Source organism: Xenia sp. Carnegie-2017, unplaced genomic scaffold (genome assembly GCF_021976095.1).
Source record: "Xenia sp. Carnegie-2017 unplaced genomic scaffold, XeniaSp_v1 HiC_scaffold_1, whole genome shotgun sequence".
In the NCBI taxonomy this organism is placed as follows: Eukaryota; Metazoa; Cnidaria; class Anthozoa; order Malacalcyonacea; family Xeniidae; genus Xenia; species Xenia sp. Carnegie-2017.
Genome location: NW_025813402.1, coordinates 147992 through 171875, shown reverse-complemented (window position 1 = coordinate 171875; position 23884 = coordinate 147992). Strand labels below are relative to the sequence as shown.

The following is a 23884-nucleotide window of genomic DNA, read 5'->3' as shown; positions in this document are numbered from 1 at the left end:
CGAGATGGTTAGTAAAACTTAGTATTATTGCAAAATCTGTCATCAGTCACTAACGAAAAGCTGACAGGCAAGCTCATTGAAAATAACTGCACTGTGTCTCACAAATTTCTCCCAACGTCGATATATATTATACAACTCAATGGGCTGCACTCATCTGGCTGGAAACATGGCCGCCGTTTAAAATACCCGGATTGTAGAACTCAAAACAGGGGAAACGAACATTAAAGGTTCCGACATCGAGTGGCGCTTGTGTTACGTATCTATTCTGTGACTGAGGCCCTTATATAAAATGAATGCATTTCCCAGTGAGTCATTTATATGACACATCCGAGTAACTCGCCTAGCCGGGAACTCGGTTTGTGCAAGCGAGTTACCCGGCTAGGCGGGATGAATTTTTCCATATAAACGCATTTGCCGGGTAACTCGGCGAGGCGAGAAAATTGGCTCTGTTGGTACGCATGCGTACTAAGCCTTGTACTTGCAGCATTATTATTCAAAACATACACATATCATAATTTTCAATTTTATATTCACCCATTCCATTTTTGCTGTAAAACTGTGAGGCTTTTTAAAATCTCGCACCTTTACTCGAAGTTAGCATAGTCAAACTTCATTTAAGACAAATGAACGGAAGTACTAGCCGAGTTACCCGGTGCCATATAAACAGATCTCTTTGCCAAACCCGGTTGAGCGAGTAACTCGCTCAGCCGGGTAACTCGGCTCCATATAAACAGGCCCTTAGTGACTGAATTGTAGATAGAGTTTGCTATACGGTCACGTGATATTTTGATATTCTGCGAATGCACACGAGACTAACCCAGTCTATGCTCCCAAATAAGTTACATTGCACGCGAGCACGTACTAACGAGTAAAAGAAATTGAAAGTCTTTAAAAGTTTTCTTAAAATGATTGTAATAGGAAAGATCATGAAAGATTTAAAACATTTTAACCCGTTACTGCATGAATTTCCAACTCGGCGTTTTTATAGCGGCAAAACTCCACGGGTTTGATAAATTCAATACTTAACACCTGAATTGGAATGTTTACAATTAAAGAAATTCTTAACATTTCGTATTCTGTGACGAAATTGCAAAATTTTAATAATTACATGCAAAATTTCTATTGATGCGAAAACTCCCGGGAAATTTGCAGGTATTTTTAGAAAATTCCACAAATGGCGGCGCGTTTCGGCTTATCATTCGAATATATACGAAGTACGATCAAATATTCTGTCTTGGTATAATTCAAACTAAGTTAGTTAGCTATCAACCACTTTTCAAGATTTTTTAAGTCAGAGTTTACTGTCGTTTCTAGTTCAACTGTATCATTATTTGAAACAGTTAAGCAGTTATTTCGCGTTAGGTAGTTAGAAAATTATTTATTCGTAATTTGGCATTGTAAATTTATGCCGTACATATAACCCAAGTTTAACTTAATGACAAATAAACAAGAAATTTCAAACATTCTGTATGATACACCATGTACAATAATAATAAACTTAAATTATTAGTGAGATGATTTAACGATGGTGGAGCAAAACATGAAAGTTATAAACGACCCTGAAATTAGTAAATGTAAATCGTAACTCTTACACCAACCTCTTTTACTGAAGCCAAGTTAACCACGAAGGTAAAAATGTACAAATCAAGTTTAAAGTCTTGTTTGCACGCTTTGAAAATTGAGATAGGTCTGAGACAATAAAAATCACCTCTGTGTTAGTCGTTCGTCGTCTTCATTCGTTTGCATGTTACGTTGAATGTAACGTTGAATACAAATTTTCCAGCGCCAAAGTCCAAAAGTACAACCAAGTTTCTCCCAACCAATCAAAATCTCGAGGAATTATGAAACCAATGAAAATCCTAACAAGGAGTCGAACGGATGTTGTCATACTTTCATTTACATCTTGACTTTGGTGAAGAAAACATCTCAAAGGAGGCTCAAATGTACGAAACGAAATACATATACGATACGATACATCATTGTTTCATAAAACTAGCCATATTTTCCTTTATGTTATTGTTTTCTACATTCGCAATGTTGACATAATCATAAAGTTTTTCTCGTTTTGTGAGCTTTTGTACTTTTTAATACAGTGAACGTCATGATACACTTCCGTGTTTGAAATATTCTCGATTTCATTTGATGATATATTAAGTTAGAAAGGAGTATTAGAATTTTTCAACGAACTTCACAGACTGTATAAGTTCTGATACACAACAAAGGTGAACGTCGAGATTAAGTTAAGATGAAATTTAAACTCAGCGTCAGACAATGGAAAGCCACAAACTATAGCAGGGGTCTCCAAACTACGGCCCGCGGGCCAGATGCGGCCCGTTGGGCCTCTCAATCCGGCCCGCAGAGACACTTAAGAAAAAATAATATTATTAAACAAAATAAACTTTGTGCAGAAAGTTCACGTTATGACTCAAGTCAACTTGCAAGAGTGGCTTTTTTGTCCCAACGTCAATTTTTGTCCCAACGTCAATTTTTGTCCCAACTTCAACAAACAAATGACTTGCTGCATGACTGCTATCTATGTTTGGCACCACATACCTGTGTAAAGAAACTTTTTCTAGAATAACAGTTATAGAACAAACATGTCAGATGAAAATCTGAGGGCTCTTCTAATGCTTGGGACCTCAAACTTAAAGCTAGACTTTTTTACCATTTTTTTATCAAAAAGCTAATTTCACCAATCACATTGAGAAAACTGAACAGAATAATTGTGATTTTGTTATGATATTACTCTTGGTTGAAATTAAACCTTTAAAGTTTAAATTTTGAATAAATATTTCTTAACTAATGAAGCTTGTGTTATGTACTTCGTTTTATTAAAATATTCGCTCTTTGATCAGCGGTATACGGTTCGTCGGCCCCTGAAAGAAAGTTCATGTGGCCCTTTGGCTGTAAAGTTTGGAGACCCCTGAACTATAGCATCGACAGTCATAAATCATAAACAATTTTGATAAGATATTTTGAATCTTGGATCAATTATGATTAAAAAGTTCAAGGAAAGTTTTCGCCCGTAGGAAATTGTTAACAATATTTAATTTAATGATCTCCTTTCTAAATATGCTTTCATTTCAACGACTTGGCATTTACAATAGTTTCACGATGAAGAATGTCCTATTCATCCCAAACTACAAATTCAGAGCGTCAGTTTAACCCGAACAGGGGACCTTCAAAAACTGCCTCGCGAAATACTGACAATGAAATATCTATTTCGGATCGTCAAAAGAAAATAATTGATGTTTGTAATGTATAGGGTTTGAATGGAGTTTGAAGTTAGACAAATTGTTGTTCAAGGCAACCGCAGGTAGTGTATGATAAAAATAAAACACAGTAAGTTTTAAAACAAACCATAATCACTTTTACTTCATCTTGTTCTTCTTCATTGTCAGGATTATCGTCATCACCATCAACTTCTGCATTTTGACGTTCAAGTTTTTCCAGTTCCTTTGCAAAATCTACTTCATCCATATCTGTGACAACCTTTGGCTGAACAGATAACAATGATAATCAATGATAGAAATTTATAGCTTAAATTTATCATTTGAAACCAACAAATTTCTTGCATGAATGCAAAGTCATGGCAATAAGATTTACAAGTACATTTCAACCCCTAATCTTGATTGGCATGTATCTGACATAATGAGAAGAACTGACAAAATAAACACAAAAGTAGATTGCTAAGCTCTTGGTCAGTAATGATCAAAGTTAAAAATCTGTGGGTAAAGTGAAGGTTTGAATTTACAATCGACTTGTAATGTGCCTATTTATCGCACACTAATCGACAGAGCATACAAACTTAACAATACAAACAATGGCTTTTAAGGGGACATAAAAAAAAACATCACATCCACTCTTTTACGAAACTCTTTCCCACTACACATTATTAACAGAACCGTAAAACGATATCTCGACAACAAACAAAGCAACAACCTCAAACTAGACACCGAAACTCCTGACACGACGATCACGACCAACACAAATGAAAATTCCAAAATAACAACTCTATACTTCAAACTACCATACAACGGACATTACTCACGACACACACAACGCAGACTTACAAACATTATGAAACGCTTCTGTACAGATATTGACATTCGACTAATTTTCACATCATTCAAAATCAAAAACCTTTTCTCATTTAAAGACCCAATCCCTGATTCAATTAAATCTATGGTGGTATATGAATTCAATTGCGCGGGATGTAATTCCCGATACATTGGCGAAACTTCGCGCCATTTATCCACCAGAATCAAGGAACATACCACAACAGACAAAAACTCTCATATCTACCGACACCTTCTTAAATCTCACTCATGCAAAACCAACTATTCACCCTCTTGTTTCAAAATCATTGACACTGCTGACACCTCATTCACCCTTAAAATCAAAGAAGCACTCCACATTAACAAAACTAACCCTGACCTCAATGTTAAAGTTTTTAAATTCAATACAACATTTAGTTTATAATACGCTCGGACGCTCCTCATTAATTTATCTTATGTCCTTTTTATTGTTGTAATTTATGTATCATATTACTTTTATATAAACCCTGTATCACCTATTATTTCACTTATACTGAAGATGGCACCATGAGATGTCGAAACATGTCTATTTTAAAAAAAGTTGTCGTTTATATTAAATGTGTATTGGCAATAGTGCTTTTACGAATTTATACAATTCATACCATCGAAACTAATACTATCTTTCCGTTTATTCTTTGCCACAGGTTGTTGAACAACGTCAACTTCTCGTTAATCGTCCATATCATGTCTAAAGCAGTTTTTTCCGAGAGTTTTAGACATAGAAGACTCCCGAACCTCCGTATTCAAAAGCAATGGTGTCTTCAAGAGTCTTTATTGACTCGAAAAGGCGACAAAATACGGCATAACACCGACTTTAGCTTTGTTTATACAAAATGTCCAATGGACTCAAGTGATGTCCTTCTGACAATAGTTACACAGTCAGAGAAAGCAAACATGAGACAGACATTATGTAAATGGTGTGAACATGTGCTTTGTTATTTTATTTTGTTTTGGAGACGCATAACTTTTCTTCAATATGCAAAAAACATCCTTATGATATCACAATGCATAATTAGCTTTAGGAAAAACTAATTTTTGTGGACAGTTAACATAAATTATTGCCAATGTCACACGGTCCTAATATTATTGATTTCAATGCAATGGGATGGTGTCTTTGTAATTTTCAAATAAATGACTAATGATTGAATATGTCCATCTTAATACAGCATGGGGTACTTAGGGAAATGGTAACAGGATGATATGAGGACAGTAGAGACACCAGGGGGATGTCATTTTAGTGATACAATATACTTTTCATAGAAATATAAACAAAACACTTACAGCTTGTTGTAAAACAAATGTTCCTTTCTTGTTCATAATGACTTCTTCAATGGCTTTGGGGCAATTCCACGAATATGTCAACCTCAGGGTTGAAAAAATTTTTTCCAGATATGTTGAAAATAATGATGTTACAACTTCATATAATAATTGTGCCATTTGGTGCAGGACATTTTTTTCTGCTGGCTGCATGTCACATGACTGGAGGCCATTTTGAAAGTTAGTGGTCAGCCATGTGGTCAGTACCCCCAGATTGAAAAGAAGATTTAAAGACTTGTACTGCTGAAGGAAACTGCCAAAAAGTAAGTTTAAGTGCATTCTTAGTAAGAGCAAATCTTTGTTTTTTATTTTTTGGGAGAAAAATTGTACTTTGGTTTGATCACAAACTTTTGTTAGCCTATTTCATGCTACTCAGAGCTTTGTTACGTCAGTTACCAAGAAAGTGATAAAAGATGTGCTGTTTCTTTAGAAAAGCTCAAAGAAAAATGATACCCCCTGTGTTCTTAGCATATGGGGAGATGGGAAAGGCAACATGCACAGAACTTTATTTGAGCTTCATATTTAACAGTTTTTATGGTAACTGATGTAACAGTTATGGCATGTGACCTACAGTAACTGACGTAACATATCCAGGTAAATGATGGCACAGTCTAAAGTTTTTGATGTATTTTTATGTAGAAACCTGGATGCTCTGAATTGATACTGTATTGATAGTTTCATTATATTAACGTGGTTTGAATAAAAAAAATAATGAAATCTTTTTCATTGTTTGGCCTGACAAACTTATAATTTTTTCAACCTGTTTCTTGTTTGATTTCAGTTTCACTGATGTTGGATCTTTAATGATGAATTATGTGAATGTATCTTGAAGCTCAACCAAACTTTAGATAAATGCCTTATGTCAACAATTTTTCAATTCTTTTTTCAGAATGCCGAAGTCCGCAGCAGAGAAAATGAGAGACTACCGGGCTCGTATGAGTGATGCTAAACGTCAGCAGGTGAGGGAAACAAATAAAGAGCAACAAAGAACACGCAGAGCTCAATGGACTGAGAAAAGAAGAATTCAAGAAAATGAAAGGAGCAAGGAAAGAGTAAAAAAATCAAGACAAGCCAAGGCCTCCAACTTGAACAGCGGCAACCAGGACAGAGCCCTAGCAAATGACTACACTGCTTTTGGTAGCAGGCAATCTCTAGCAAAGGCAATAAAAAAGGCTGCCAGTTCTCTTCCAAGGAGCCCAAGGAAGAAAGCAGCAGTAGTCAAGAAACTGTCAGACACCTTTGTTAAACAAATTGAGAAGGGCAAACAACGCACACTTTCAGAAGTTGATAAGATCGTGGAAGAGTTTTTTCAAAGTGACACTGTTGCAAGGCAGCTTCCTGGGAGAAAGGACTTTGTAACTGTGAAGAAAGATGGACAAAAGTTCGTGTGCAGAAGAAGATCTTACTGTCAACTGTCATGGAGACATACCAGAAGTTCAAGGCTGAATATCCTGAAGTGAAAGTAGGCAAATCAAAGTTTGCCAGTCTTCGTCCACCACACGTTCTTCCTGTCTCTGAGAAGGATCATTCTGTGTGTTGTTGTTCCTACCACGAAAATTTTGAGATGCTGGTGGAGGGTCTCAAGCAAACAATTCCTGGACTTCCAAACCCTGAAGGGCTGATTCAGATGTCTGTTTGCAGTTCCCCCAAATTGAATTGCCACTTGGGTGAATGTGAATTGTGCAAAGACGTCACAAAGCGGAATCTTTTTCCAGACTGTGACCTCTCAAGCCCTTGTTGTTACATTCAATGGAAAGAAAACAAAAAAATCCAAGTTCAGAACACTCTAGAAGGAGCAAAAGCAGAGTTCTTTGGGCAACTTTGTACCATGAGGCGCCACTGTTTCATTTCAAAGATACAGCTGAGCCAAATCAAAGCTTTGAAGGAAAATCTGAAGAGAAAGGAAGCTATTCTGCACACTGACTTTTCAGAGAACTTCCAGATAAAGCAACAGGATGAAATAATGGCAGCACACTGGGTCTCAAACAGTGTCACCATTTATACAGCAGTGATGAATACAGAAAATGGTGCAACATCATTTGCTGTTATCAGTGATGCACTCCAACATGACAAATTCTCAGTAGCAGCATTCAACAGAGCCATCTTAGCTTCCGGACCAGCAGATATTGAAACCCTCCACATTTTTACAGATGGTGCTGGCAGTCAGTTCAAAAACAGGTTCACTCTATCCACCTTGACAGATCCAAAACTGATTTACAGCAAACTGAAAAATGTGGACTGGAGCTTTTTTGGTACAGCGCATGGGAAAGGGCCTGTGGATGGTGTAGGTGGGACAGTGAAAAGAGCAGTGTGGCGAAGAATGCTTCAGAGACAGGTACTAGTCAACACTGCCAGGGATTTTGCAAATGTTGCAGAGAGGGCATGTCCAAACATTAAAGTGATCTTCATTCCCAAGGAGGATGTTGAAGAAGTCGAAAAGGAATTTCAAGAGATTTGGGACAAGGATGAACCAAAAAACATTCCAAACATCAGAAATGCACATTTTTTTGGAAGACATTCAGTCAATGCGTTGGAAAAGTCTATCATAACTCCCTACTTTCAGGAGTTCCAGGAGAGCATTGTGTTTGAAAAGGTTGTGATCTTCAACAAGTCAACAGCCACAAACCATCAGTCAAGAGGCAGCAAGGCCAGCTCAGACACATTAGGAGTGGGACCTATTCAACCTGAACACTACTTCGCTGTGGACTACATTGATAGGTTCTACATTGGCCGAACAATTGCAATGACAAAACCTGGATTTTGGAGCATGAAATTCCTTCATCAGGCATCCCTTGCAGGAGAGGCACTTTTCAACTGGCCACGGCAGGATGACTTTGATGTTGTGCACAAGAGCTCAATTTTTTTTGGGCCAGTCACACTGGATGGTGTTCTCAAAGACTTTAAAATTTCTGAATATAAGGACATTGATGCTGCCTTCAAGAACATGAAGGCAAAAAGAAGAGCCTGATGAATTATACATATCTATTTGCTCCTGTTGCGTTGCACAATATGTTCTATCTGCAGTTCATTTTTTCTTTTTCACCATTTCTTTTTCATGTCAGTTTAAACGAAATCATCTAAATTTGTGTTAAAAGGATTGTTTGATTGCTTGTCATTTGAAAGTTGAATTGCTCATAAGAGATTTGGAATGAGTTGCTTCTTTGCAAAAATCAATTTTCCAAGTCAAAATACCTTTGAATTTAGACAGTGTTACGTCAGTTACCAACCATGCTACGTCAGTTACCAAATGTTTGCTTCATCTGTTACGCTTCTACTTGACAGATCAAGGTAAAACTGGCAGGGTGTGTACTTTGACATGTAATTGAAAAGCACACAATAAACTGAATCAAACAAATGACACACTTCACAGATTTTTTCACTTATAGCCCAAGTGTTGACATGTACATGTTTGTCCAAGTTACGTCAGTTACCAGTCTTATCCGCATGCTGTCAAATGGGGAAGTTGTGAATACAAATAAGATTATGGTATATAGGATGCCTTAAGTATCCTCTATCATGATGCATAAGTAGGAGTTCTTCTGCATCAAAACCCGGGCACAGTGAGAATTTATTTGCTGCAAATGTTACGTCTGTTACCCATGGAATTGCCCTTTGATAGATGTTTCCAAAGCTTTTAAACCTTCTTCTCGATTTATTGTTGTTGTCATGACAACATAGGTTGGTGGTGAAATGGGATTTATCTTAAAGAAGAGAACAGTTTACAATCATAAAGTGAAATTTTCAAAAGATTTTTTATCATTGTATGGTATTTAGGCCTGGCGCAGCTATTGTAAGATATAAGTACATTGCTGTGCACATTAGGGACAACAACAACAAACAAACAACAAACAACATTTGTATACCGGCCACTATTAATCCCCGCCAGGGGGGTTGACCGGTCCATGAATTTTTCTACGCCAAACGTCTCTATCTCTCGCCATATCTCTCGTTATACCCATTGCCTTCATATCACTGTTCACAGCATCCATCCATCTCTTTCTCGGTCTACCTCGTTTGCGGACTCCATCAACATTCATATGCAACGTTCTATGAATTTCAGGACTTTCTTCCCTCCTTTCCACATGCCCAAACCACCTCAAACGCTGGCGCCTTACCCAATTCTCGATACACTCAACACCAACTCTTTCTCTTATCTCTTCACTTCGAATCCTATCCATCAACGTTACACCACACATCATCCTAAGCATTCACATCATCCTGTGCACATTAGGGACATTTATAAATAATTAAATCTTGTTTTCGTGAATATCAAAATGTTCATCCTCATTGTGTTTATGTAGCAATATTGCAATTTGTTGCATTTCAATGAGAATGATCTGTCATATACAGTGGTGTGAACCAAAGCTTCATGCTATTCTTGGTTCTTAAGGTTCATTTTTCTTGACAACTCATTTATTGACAGTTGTCTTGTTGTACACAATGTTCAGTAGTATATATAACAATCATTCTACAATTGAAATCTTGACATAAACATATTTAAAAGTTAAAATGACATGATGAATATGAGGTATAGCTCTATTGGTTAAGAACAGTTCATGTACGACGTCACATGATGTTAATGTTGATTCATAATGGTTTCAAAAAAGCTTGGCTGACTGATAATTATGTTAATAAACACATAACCCTGGCTGTCACATGTTACAATCGTAAACAAAATCTCAGCAAACCTTTGGCATAAATATAAAGCAGTTTTAAAATTCAAAAGGAGTAAAGATCTTTTTGACTTTGAAAAATTTCAATAAACCTTCCACTCACTGTCTCAGAGAGATGAGAAATTGAGTGTGTGATAAGTAGAGTGTGGAAGGTTTATTGAAATTTTTATATTTCAAGGTGATTGTTGTAAAGGCTGTGTTTCATAAAGGCTATGTATCCATTTAAAATCTTGACGTTCTTATTATGATCTTGTAGCATTACCTTTGCTCTCTTTGGTATGGTTCATATGACATAATAAAATGTATTTACAACTAATATCGTAAATGGATTTATTATTGTTTCACAATAGTGAAGGTGAATGGGTTATCTACGCACTTGGAAATCTCAACACTTGCACAGTTTTGCGAAAGAAGCATTTACATTCTAATAAAAAAAGGCTTCCTTTAGTAAAGTAAAAAGCCGACAATTATGAACTTATGATTCATGAAAGCCTTCTTATATCCAAACTTAAACCATCTCTTAACACCCAAGGCAACTCAATCCCCCTTCACCTTCTTTAATATACCGCCATTCTCATTTCATTCCTTCATCTAAACTTCCTACTCACCTCACTTGTAATTTAACACCCTGCAATATATGCTTGTATTTAAAACCTCATGTATATAATTCATCTCAAATAATCTGAATATGTCTTAAGTTAAAGACGAAACGTAATTATTAAAAAACCTTTTGTCTTTTTTTATTTTATTATTGCGATGGCTTTTTTAAATGTCTTATGTTGGGCTATTATGTTCATATTGAAAAAGTAAAAAGCATTGTCGTTAAATAATAGAAATAAAAGTTATACGTATAAGAAAATTTTCGCAGTAAAAGCAAAAGCAGGGTGCAAATTCAGTAAATTTATGAATATTTTGCACAAACCTTGTAAGATCAAAGCACAGAAGGTATTGGTTCAACTTTTTCTTCGTTCGGTTCTGGTTCTTTCACGTTAACATTTCCAGGTTAAATTGGAAACATTGTAGTCATAAGATAATACAGCAATGTTCTTCTTCCTAATTTTCCGCTCTGTTTTGACTCCAATTCAGCGACTGTTAAAAGCAAGCTGGATACAATCAAAGGAAGAACCAAAAGTCTTAAAGCTCTCACCCAAATCTCACCAAGAAAAGACACGTACATTGCATATTCCTTAGGTGTTGGATCTATGGACGACTGAACATTGCCATGTAATAATGAACCAAGTAAAATCCACAAAGTACGCCGAATAAAATGAAAAATAATATCATATGTTGTTTTGCATGTTTTAATCCATTGTAGCAACGCTTTCTGAAGTCATTGTCGAAAATTTCAAGCTTTGAATACAATTCAAAGCAAATTCTCTCAACTCCCAATTTCACAATTCACAATAACAAAGACTATAGATATACCGCGCCATTGACTATAATTATGTAATAACCTGAAGAACTTGAGCAATTTCATTGGTCGAGAGCTATGATCTTTAAAGCCTTTTTTCCACTTTTGGCTTAACGCGAAAACGCGACAGCGATTAACTTTAAACGCGATAATCCCATATGGGAACGTGGTAATAATCGCAATAAACGGAGACTAACAACCGCGATATAATTTTGATATTTATTCGCGTTAATCGCCAAAATGACGTCATCTTAAATGAAAATTTTGGAATATAAAATGGCGGATTCAACATGTGTTCAATCACTTAACCCAGAAAGTTGGCCGAGAAAGTGCGTAAGATTCCCTGCTTATATGATAAAACATATAAGGATTATAAAGACAAGTTTGGCGTGGCAAATGCTTGGGCAAAAGTGGCAGAAAATCTGAATCTATTGAAACGTAAAACAATTTTCATTTGACTCTGAAGATGACTACCGCTAAGGTTGTCGAAACGTCAGTCAACAACAACAAAAACAGTCCTTCTCAAGACTATACCAACCTGGACGATCTACATTTACAAACATGTAACGATACTCCTGGGTTCAAACCATTTACTTTAATAATTGGTGAGCGAGCCAAAAAATTGTTTGAAAATTTAAAAAAAAGATTCAGCAAGCGAAGAAATGACTTTAAAAAAGTAAATAAATCTGGAACATCTCTGTCAGCTGTTGTTTCCTCTAAAACAAACTTGAAGGACTATAATTTTCTACAGTGGTTAGTACCACACATAAAGTCTGGAGCAACAAAAACTAATTTGTCAGTATCAAATACCGGCAGCGGCTCGACAAGTAACTGTAGTTTGTTAACCAATGATGAAATTGAGCATGTCAGCTTACTAAATGAAGACAATGGCTGTCAACGAATGGAGCCAGATGAAGTATTTGATGATAAGATTACTGATATATCTGATACAACTGGACATAAAAAGTGGTCAAAGACAAAAGTTGATGTTGAGCAAGAAGAAATACAGTTTCTTCATACAATGCAAAAGCAATTAAGCATCAAAACGAAAACGTGGCAAAAGATGAAAATGATTTATTTGGAATGCTTGTTGCCTCCCATTTGAAAAGTTAAATGCACATGAACAGGCCATTGCTAAGCATCAGATTCAAAATGTTGTTTTCAATATACAAATGAATCAAAACCCAACAACGAATTGTTCTCTTCAGAATCAGGTTTTATAGAGACTGCACCCACCAATGATGGAGAACCGCTGATTGTCTCAGCCATTTTGGGTTCTTTACACAAACCTGCAGAATATCTTCCTTTTGGTCACCTGCTGAACGACCATCACTTGTAATTGGACTTTTGATATAATCGCACTTCTTTAATTCCAAAATCAGTGCCATGGAAATATAACTCAGTATTTCATTCTTCTTCTTTCTTCAAACTCGATGATATATTTAATTGCTTCATCTTTGTTACTTGCATTAAAAATCTTTACTTCTTGATTAATTCTGTTCCCTGCATCATTAAAATGTGAAAAATTCTGCGTAAACCAATGGTTTAGGTAGTTTTCATTGTACGGAAAAAGAGGAAAGGCGTCATTCGTAAATATAGTACACTTAAAAAATTTCTTAATGTAGGTTCCAAGTAAAACTGTCATTGATTGATCATCAAGATGAGACAGAATAAGCGAGAGTGCAATTTCTCCTTCACTTTTCATGATCTCTTTTTTAACCAACTCATTCGACATGTAAAGCAAGCTCACATTATCGTACATATCAGTTCTAGCGAAAGGACTTAGCTCAAGTCTTTTTTGGAGCATAGAAATGATCGTTTGGTTGTATTGTGGTACAGCATTATTCTTTTGTGCATAAATGGTGTAGACGTCTCTCATTGATTTTGATAAACAAGGAGGCATTCATTGGTTGTATTGTGGTACAACATTATTCTTTTGTGGATAAATGGTGTAGACGTCTCTCATTATTGACTTTGACAAACAAGGAGGCATTCTAAAGAACATCATACATACTTATGAAAGGATGTTTTCTAACTTATGTTTATAAGATCATATCTTTATTTTATCATAGATACTCTTACAAAAATAACACAATTGAAAAATGAATAACATTAATTAGAAACATTTCAAATATTTAAAGCGAGGACGTCGATACGTTCACAATGGCTACATATGTAAACGTTTATTTGCATTAAAATTCCATCAAAGGTTATGTAGGAATCGCAATACGAAGGTTTCACGACATTAAATCTAGCGGAAAAGTATATATCTTTAGTGTTGTGCATATTTTAGTACAAACATGAAACTTCCGTTGTGGGAAACGTTATTTTGCGTAACTTTGCCTCATGTATTTGAAATTTTTGTTGAGATAGTTTTTCATCCAACGAATAAGTAACTTTGATCGTGACTTACGATAAACATTTCCACTATTGCAAAAACTTCGAAATATCAAACGGAAAATTTAAATCAAATGTAACATGCTCCAATGCACCACAGTTATGAGGAAGTGATGAAGCACCACTTGTGCTTTGTGGCTACATCATTTATAACCAAATACCAAAGAATGAATTAATTATTTTCAAAAAATTCAGAATGTATTAAAAAACAAGCTACAAGTAATTTTGATCCATAATAATGACTTTGAAAGTTTCAACACGATAATTTTACACCAAATTATTTTCACTCAGGGAACTTTATATGCCTTTGTGCGCAATAGATTTGTTACAAGCAAGGCAAAAGAGCCAATACATACTTCAAAACTTATCACACGATTCTCACTTAAGCGTGACTTAAATATTATAAAACATGTTTCGATGTTTAAAGTGTTAAGTGTTCAGGAAATTGACGCCTCCTGGTTATAACTGGTTGAATTATTTTCATGTTCCTAATAAGTACATAGATGTTAGGTCGTCTACGTTTTGATACCAGGATACGGCGCATAAAACCGTTCAAAAAATCGATATTTGAAGCTATTGACGACAGCCTAGTGCAATTTTCTTTTTATGATGAAAACTGTCACAATTATACCCAAATGCGTTGAACATAGTTGCAATTACAAATACATTTTTCATTGGTTTCGCTTTCATTATGGAAACGACGACGAATATTGTTGTCTGAATTCATCAAAATTTACAAAACTCCATTCTAACGTTAACTAAGAATGTTTACTTACTTTTACAGAAGGATAACAGCTGGTATTTGACAATTTTTATTTATCTAAGAACTGAGGAGCTTCGATGGACGGCGTACTATCCAGAATGAAATGACAAGAATCGCGTCTTTGTGTCGGTACCAGACCTCTGACGTAGTTTTTCCCGCTAATTCCGATAATTACCATCGACCACGAGCCAAAGATTTGCCGTGATTCCTAGAGTACCCCATCAAGTCAAATAAAACGTTAGTTAGGATAATAAAATATAATAATGACCTCTTTCCTGAATAAGTTTAAATCATTTTAAGATTTTTACATTTCTGATCTCTATGAAGGCCTATTTCTGTTAAAACTGACAATTTTATGTCAACAGACACAATAGAAAAACAGTTGTCCAATTATATGTAATACCTATTAAAGAGCATTTCATATAACCAATCAAAAACCATAAAACATTTTGTATGAAACATGTTTAGCTCCTAAGTTAAGGACAAGAACAAGAACATGACAATATTAAAGGACAAAGAACAAGAACAAGAACATGACAATATTAAAGGACAAAGAACAAGGACAAGAACATGAACAAGAACAAGAACATGACAATATTAAAGGACAAAGAACAAGGACAAGAACATGAACAAGAACAAGAACAAGAACAAGAACATGACAATATTAAAGATACGGATATATACGGATGTAATGGTTATACTTTTATATCACGTGACCATTTTTTGCTACATAGTGATTACACACAGACTCAACCAAAAAGATCTTTTATCTAGGCACGTTAGGTGGTATATATATTGTTAATATTTGTAATATTTCTAGGCACGTTAGGTGGTAATGGTTTCTAGGCACGAAGTTTGAAACAATCACCAAACAAAACAAAGGTTTGTCCACACAAATGTGTGTAATCATAAAACACGGGAGACTATATTCATTAATATTGATGGATTCCGTTCCATAAATATTATCCTCAATATTGATGGAAATAAGTGCGGAAGTTCCGTTCTGGGTTACAAATGTGTATGACGAAACACATGATAGAATGTTTCATTTGTTTATATAGAGATGTATAAAATCACTGAACATTCATTGGTGTTTGAAGTCTTCAAGCGCGTTAAACTGGACACTCGACTGGATTTTAATTCGTGAATATTCGTGAAGTTGGCTTTTAAGAAAAGGTAGCTGTTACTAATGTAATTTATTTAACACTTTTTAAAAACATGTTTTCCTACGCTTACGATCCAAACCATATTTACTTAAGGTGATGTAACAAGAAATCGTGACGATTTTAATTTATTATTAGCACGACCATGTGAAATAAAATACAATTATCCTAAATCTTACATTCTTGTTTCATTTCTTTTGCGCAAAATCGGAAAATATTTTTTACAGATATAAGCATCGTGTAAATCGTTCACCATTAACGTAATTCGTTTGCGTAAAACCAGCATTTCCATTTGTAGAAGAGTCGAAATGAGGACTCTTTTCCTATTGTAATTATCTTTAGATCGTCCTTTACAAAAAGATGAACGACAAAGGTAAAAATTTCTGTGTTGAACAAGAGAATAACGTTAAAGATAATAATTGTGATATGCTAGAAGATGGCAACGAAAGATACGACAGTGCAGTGGAAAATGAAAGTATGGAAGATGGTGGAAATACTCAACCAATTCTAAATTTACCCATTCAAGAGACTTTTTCTGAAGAATTTGAATCTTCGATGGAAATGTTGGAGGAAGACCTTGTTTTGAATGTTCCATCAACTCAAGAAAAACTTTAAATCATCGTCAACTTCAACGTAAAGTGGTATTCATAGAAAGAAACAGATTATGTAAATTTTGTATTATAAATACATTTGTGTAAAACTCAAGAAAATATTTTGTTTTAACCATTCAATAATCATTCAAAAACAACTACACTTTAATGTTATCTACTAATGAAAAATGGGTAAAAATTTGTAAGTTTTTGTAAATCTATTTCGTAATGATCTGTATTTTTATTTATGTCGTTATTGACTTTTATTTTTTTCAGTGCTATTATCAACTCATTCCAACACAATTGTTTCAAAACAAGCTAATAATGATAGTGTTATTTCATAGCCAACAATGAGGTTTGCTCAAAAAGTATTTCTAATTTCTGCGTGCAAATCAGTGAAAAGAACACAAGTATGTTGACTATAGTTTGCGCTGTGACAATATTTTATTTTCGGCTTCCTGTTTACGACTTGCTACAAAATTTGACAGGAACATTGCATTTTTATAGATAGGATCACTGGTGGATCATTGTAGACAATGATTATCTTTTGCTCAAAATTTCTTATCACACAATAAAATTGCTTTTAAAGGCTTTTTATTTTTTATGCCTAACCATCGTGATGTACTAAAGTATAAGAACAACATCATCATCATCATCATCATCAGCCTGTCACGCCACTGCTGGCGGATGGCCTCCACATCTTTCTCCACTCTTCACGGTCTTGGGCTCTCTGGATCCACACGCTGTCCGCTCTCTGCTCGATGTCATCTCTCCATCTCTTTTTTGGTTTTCCCTTGCCTCTTTTCTTGTCCCACGGGGTCCATTCAGATGTTTTCTTTGCCCATTCATGGTTTTTCATTCGGGCTAGATGTCCTGCCCACTTTCCTTTGGCTTCATTAACTTTCTCGATGACATCCTTCACCTTTGTTCTTGCTCTCAGGTCTTCATTCCGGATCTTATCTCTCCTCGTGACACCGAGCATTGATCTTTCCATGCTCCTTTGGGTGATTGCCAGTTTCTCTCTTTGATGGTTGGTAAGTGCCCACGTCTCTGCTCCATAAGTCATTGCTGGTAGTATGACAGTGTCCATGATCTTCCTTTTGAGACACATGGGCATTCTTTGATCTCTCATGAACATGCTGTACTGTCCAAATCTCTTCCAAGCTGATGAAGAACAACATAATATCGTTAAATGTTTGTAGATGTAGATTGTCCAGGTTGGTATAGTCGTGAGAAGGACTGTTTTTGTTGTTGTTGACTGACGTTTCGACAACCTTAGCGGTAGTCATCTTCAGAGTGAAGTGACTTTTGACTCTGACTTCCACAAACATTTGACTGTGAAGATGACTTCCTCTAAGGTTGTCGAAAAGTCAGTCAACAACAACAAAAACAGTCCTTCTCAGGACTTAACAACATGGACGATCTGCATCTACAAACATGTAACGACATTCCCAGGTTCAAACCATTTACTTTATAATGTACTTAAGTATAGAAACAAGTTATAATACACAAAGAAAATGCGAGCACTGGGTGACAATTCTTAATTTCAGCAAACCATCCACACAGTGGCAAAGCTAGAGGTCGGGATGGTTGTGCTGAGCACGACCAAACATTTTTCAAACTAAGGTTTTATTTACCCACTAAAATTTTATTACTTGTTTTTAATGTTGACAGATATTAGCGAAAACAAAATCGATTTCTTATGCTTCATTTGTATTTTGTGATATGTACTTCATATTACTTTCACTATATTACGTTTCTGCCCGACATCTGCCCTATTTATTGACTAAAAGCTAATGGAAGGGCGTTCGCCCGTTTTTGGTCGTCCTCTACTCAGACCAGCACGACCAAATTATATATTCCTAAGCGCTGATTGGCTGGAAAACCTCACGGCCTTTTAAAATGGGTATAGTCAGCCTTAGTTTGGTCGTGCTCTGATCAGGCGAGAACGACAATAACATAAATTACTAATAATATATAAAGCTGCATTGAGTCGTACGCATGCTCAATCGCCGAATATTTTCCTTTGGTCGTGTCCAACTTTATTCACACGAGTATTTCAAATATTGTCTAATTTTGTCTGTGACGTTTTAGTTGTAGTGTGTGGGTGTCAATTGTGTATTGTCATTGTGAATTAGTCAATGAGACGTACCTTTGATGTAAGGTATACCAGCAACGATACCTTACATCAAAGGTACGTCTGACTACGTATCTTACGACCGTACAACATACGTGTCGCACATAAACCAATCACAACATTACGACAAGTACTAACGAACATAAAGGACAAAGAACACCCCAACGAACGACAAGGTGCAGTTTACAAAATAAACTGCTCCGACTGCCACGCCTCCTATATCGGGGAAACTGGCAGGAACTTAAACATAAGACTTACTGAGCACAAACGAGCTACTAAGAAACAAGACAAAACTAATCACATTGCCGAACATCACCGAATCACAAAGCACAACATTGACTGGGACTCGGCAAAATGCATCACTTACAGTACTGACTATAGACAACGGCTTACATTAGAAAGTTGGTATACCAATTTGAACAAACCCCCCTGAACAGATCACAGCAATTACCGGCACCTTACAAACGACTTATTCACAATACAAACAAACGATCAACTAAAACATTACACTTCAAACTAATTCACAATGACAATACACAATTGACACCCACACACTACAACTAAAAACGTCACACCTAAATCACACATCACAACTAAAAATAAAATATTTCACTTCACACTAATCCACAATGACAATACACATTTCCTGCACATTTCCTGTACACACAATACAATGACGTAAGAACCAGACAACAAATACGGCTAACCTGACGTTTACTCCTCATTTGACTCTGAAGATGACTACCGCTAAGGTTGTCGAAACGTCAGTCAACAACATCAAAAACAGTCCTTCTCAGGACTTTATTAACCTGGACGATCATCATTTACAAACATATAACGATACTCCCGGGTTCAAACCATTTACTTTATCTGCCCTATTTATTGCCTAAAAGCAAATGGAAGGGCGTTCGCCCGTTTTTGGTCGTCCTCTACTCAGACCAGCACGACCAAATTATATATTCCTAAGCGCTGATTGGCTGGAAAACCTCACGGCCTGTTCAAATGGGTATAGTCAGCCCTAGTTTGGTTGTGCTCTGATCAGGCGAGAACGACCAAAACATAAATTACTAATAATATATAAAGCTGCATTGCGTCGTACGCATGCTCAATCGCCAAATATTTTCCTTTGGTCGTGCCCAACTTTATTCGCACGTGTATTTCAAATATTGTCCAATTATTCATCGTTTTAATGTGTTCTTGGACTGTGTGTGAACATAGAAATCAGTAAAGGACAGTCAAACGTTGCGTCTGAAGCTCAAAGAGTCAGAGATATCGCTTCTGAGCTTTTACGAAAAATTGTCAGTTCACGCAACGCTATAGAGTAAAAATATTTTGTTTGTATGCCCGACCATTCCCTACGCTCACACTGAAAACAAGAGGTAAGGGTTGGTCGTGGAATAGATCATTTCATATAAACAATCAAAAACCATAAAACATTTTGTATGAAACATGTTTAGCTCCTAAGTTAAACATAAAGTACTACTTGAATAAGAACATGACAAACTCTGCTTGTTTTATTCTTTTCTCTGACGCTGCAAAAAACAGCAGCTCATTAAACATACGTCAGTTGTATGATTTCAAATCTTTGATACATCATACAGGTGTACAAAATGTCCAATGGACTCAAGTGATGTCCTTCTGATAATAGTTACACAGTCAGACAAAGCAAACATGAGACAGTCATTGTGTAAATGGTGTGAACATGTGCTTTGTTATTTTATTTTGTTTTGGAGACACATAACTTTTCTTCAATATGCAAATCTGCTTCAATGTGCTTCAATGCATTGGGATGGTGTCATTGTAATTTTCAAATAAACAACTAATGATTGAATATGTCCGTCTTAATACAGCATGGAGTACTTAAGGAAATGGTAACAGGATGATATGAGGACAGTAGAGGCACCAGGGGGATGTCATTTTAGTGATACAATATACTTTTCATAGAAATATAAACCAAACACTTACAGCTTGTTGTAAAACAAATGTTCCTTTCTTGTTCATAATGACTTCTTCAATGGCTTTGATAGATGTTTCCAAAGCTTTCAAACCTTCTTCTCGATTCATTGTTGTTGTCATGACAACATAGGTAGGTGGTGAAATGGGATTTATCTTAAAGAAGAAAACAGTTTACAATCAAACAGTGAAATTTTCAAAAGATTATTCATCATTGTATGTTATTTAGGCCTGGCACAGCTACTGTAAGATATAATTACATTGCTGTGCACATTTGGAACATTTAAAAATAATTAAATTTTGTTTTCGTGAACATCAAAATGTCCATCCTCGTTGTGTTTATGTAGCAATATTGCAGTTTGATGCATTTCAATGAGAATGATCTGTCATATACAGTGGTGTAAGACAAAGCTTCGTGCTTTTCTTGGTTCTTAAGGTTCGTTTTTCTTGACAAATCATTTATTGACAGTTGTCTTGTTGTACACAATGTTCAGTAGTATATATAATAATCATTCTACAATTGAAATCTTGACATAAACATATTTAAAAGTTAAAATGACATGATGAATATGAGGTATAGCTCTATTGGTTAAGAACAGTTCATGTAAGACGTCAAATGATATTAATTTTGATTCATAATGGTTTCAAAAAAGCTTGGCTGACTGAATTGAATTTAATTGTATTGAATTTAAAAACTTGAACATCAAGTTTTTAAATCTCATATCTACCGACACCTTCTTATATCTCACTCATGTAAAACCAACTATTCCCCTCTTGCTTCAAAATCATTGACACTGCCGACACCTCATTGTCCTTTAAAATCAAAGAAACACTCCACATTAACAAAACTAACCCTGACCTCAATGTTCAAGTTTTTAAATTCAATACAATATTTAGTTTATAATACGCTTGGATGCTCCCCATTAATTTATCTTATTTCCTTTTATTGTTGTAATTTATGGATCATATTACTTTTATATAAACCTTGTATTATTTATTATGTCTATTTTCAAAAAACTTGTCGTTTATATTAAATGAGTTTTAAAATTCAAAAGGAGTAAAGATCTTATTGACTTTGAAATGCAAAAATTTCAATAAACCTTCCACTCACTGTCTCAAAGAGATGAGAAATTGAGTGTGTGATGAGTAGAGTGTGGAAGGTTTATTGCAATTTTTATATTTCAATGTCATTGTTGTAAAGGTTGTGTTTCAGATTAACTTATCCATTTAAAATCTCGATGTTCTTATTATGATCTTGTAGCATTACCTTTGCTCTCTTTGGTATGGTTCATATGTCATAATAAAATGTATTTACAACTAATATCGTAAATGTATTTATTATTGTTTCAAAATAGTGAAGGTGAATGTGTTATCTACGCACTTGGAAATCTCCACACTTGCACAGTTTTGCAAATGAAGCATTTACATTCTAATAAAAAAAGGTTTCCTTTAGTAAAGTAAAAAAGCCGACAATTATGACCTTATGATTCATGAAAGCTTTCTTATATCCAAACTTAAACCCTCTCTTAACACCCAAGGCAACTCAATCCCCCTTCACCTTCTTTAATATACTGCCATTCTCACTTCATTCCTTCATCTAAACTTCCTACTCCCCTCACATGTAATTTAACACCCTGTAATATATGCTTGTATTTAAAACCTCATGTATATAATTTATCTCAAATAATCTGAAGATGTCTTAAGTTAAAGAAGAAACCTAATTATTAAAAAAACCTTTAATCTTTCTTTATTTTATAATTATGATGGCTTTTTTAAATGTCTTATGTTGAGCTATTATGTTCATATTGAAAAAGTAAAAGCATTGTCGTTAAATAATAGAAATAAAAGTTATATGTATAAGAAAATTTTTGCAGTGAACGCAAAAGCAGGGCGCAAACTCAGTAAATTTATGAATATTTTGCACAAACCTTGTAAGATGAAGCACAGAAGGTATCGGTTCAACTTTTTCTTCGTTCGGTTCTGGTTCTTTCACGTTAACATTTCCAGGTTAAATGCAAATAAACAAATTACTCCCCAAACATTGTAGTCATAAGACAATACAGCAATGTTCTTCTTCCCAATTTTCCGCTCTGTTTTGACTCCAATTCAGCGACTGCGAAAAGCAGGCTGGATACAATCAAAGGAAGGACCAAAAGTCTTAATGCTCTCACCCAAATCTCACCAAGAAACGACATCTACATTGCATATTCCTTCGGTGTTGGATCTATGGACGACTGAACATTGCCATGCAATAAAGAACCGAGTAAAAATCCACAAAGTACGCCGAATAAAATGAAAAATAATATCATATGTTGTTTTGCGTGTTTTAATCCATTGTAGCAACGCTTTCTTGAAGTCATTGTCGAAATTTTGTAGCTCTGAATGCAATTCAAAGCAACAAATAAACACTGAATCTCAATTTCACAATAACAAAGCCATTAATATACAGCGCCATTGACTATATATAAATATTCAATACTTAGAGGATTAAATCACGTGTTATGCAGAAGCATATTGCTGATTTGCCTTTAATATTAGAAACATTTGTGATTTATGTAGTTGTACAAAGAGCAAACCAGTGTTGTTTTGCAAATTTGTTAAGCAAGAAAACTCAGCACTCTAAAGGCATCATCAACAAGCTGTAAGTGCAATCCTAACAGAATGAATACTAAAGAACAAAAATTCCAATTTTTTTGATATTTATCATGACATCACACAAAAGCCAAATCAAATTATCTAATCTACAACAAGCAGTAAATAGTTCGTTTCCTAACTTAAGTATGTCACAATGTTCAGGTATAAATAGTAAAAAGATAATCATAGTTTACAATGATCTACTGTTGGTTATACATATAAGTATACAATAAAATATGTTATACCAACTGTTCTTGGGTATAACACCTGTCGGTTATAAGATTAAAGGTTCCTGAAATTTACAACAACTTACAAAATCAACTTTCAAATGTTTATTACTATAATGCATGTTTAGATTTTGTCAATTATTATTGGCTCAATCTTCAATTCTGCCATGTCATGGTCGTCATCTTTACTGCCAAGCTCATTTCCCTTTTGGATCAGTTCATGAGCTTTAAGAAAAATAACGCCTAAGATTAATGATGGATGCCCAATTAGCTTGGCCAATTCTCGTTCTTTTATGCAAATTTGTTCAACACCTTGAGATAATGTGTTATTTTCAATAGAACCATTTAGGGAAACAGGCCCTCGGATGTAATCACATTGTCTTATGTGTGAGAACAAATTCTTGGGTAAATTACCAATACCATGGCTACTTGAGCGAAAATACTCAACAATCAATTTCCAATCTTTGTCTTTTTCAGCACTGGATAAATCAATTCCTTTGAACTTGCTCAGTTTTGAGGACT

The 23884-nt window shown here is 35.2% G+C and overlaps 1 protein-coding gene and 1 long non-coding RNA gene across 5 annotated transcripts in view; one reads left to right on the top strand and one right to left on the bottom strand.

Annotated features, from left to right (window-relative positions):
- LOC124440855 (eukaryotic translation initiation factor 2 subunit 1-like) overlaps positions 1-22945 on the bottom strand; it is a 72902-nt gene extending 49957 nt beyond the window's left edge. For 3 of the 4 annotated variants that reach the window (XR_006946795.1, XR_006946786.1, XR_006946792.1), the window contains exons 1-6: positions 22430-22945; positions 20514-20657; positions 9025-9115; positions 5379-5431; positions 3361-3498; positions 1709-1859 (exon numbers count right to left, since the gene is read on the bottom strand). Coding sequence is in view for 1 of the 4 variants with exons in the window: in XM_046991295.1 (XP_046847251.1) it covers positions 2530-2553; positions 3361-3498; positions 5379-5431; positions 9025-9115; positions 20514-20624 (417 nt within the window). In the remaining 3 variants the exon portion in view is untranslated. Of the gene's footprint in view, positions 1-1708; positions 1860-2397; positions 2554-3360; positions 3499-5378; positions 5432-9024; positions 9116-20513; positions 20658-22429 lie in introns of those variants that run through there. The other variant, XM_046991295.1, reaches the window with a different exon arrangement.
- Positions 5443-6426, top strand: LOC124441055. Its single transcript, XR_006946858.1, has 2 exons — positions 5443-5677; positions 6304-6426. It is a non-coding gene; the product is annotated as an uncharacterized LOC124441055 (long non-coding RNA).
- Positions 22946-23884: the final 939 nt, after the last annotated feature.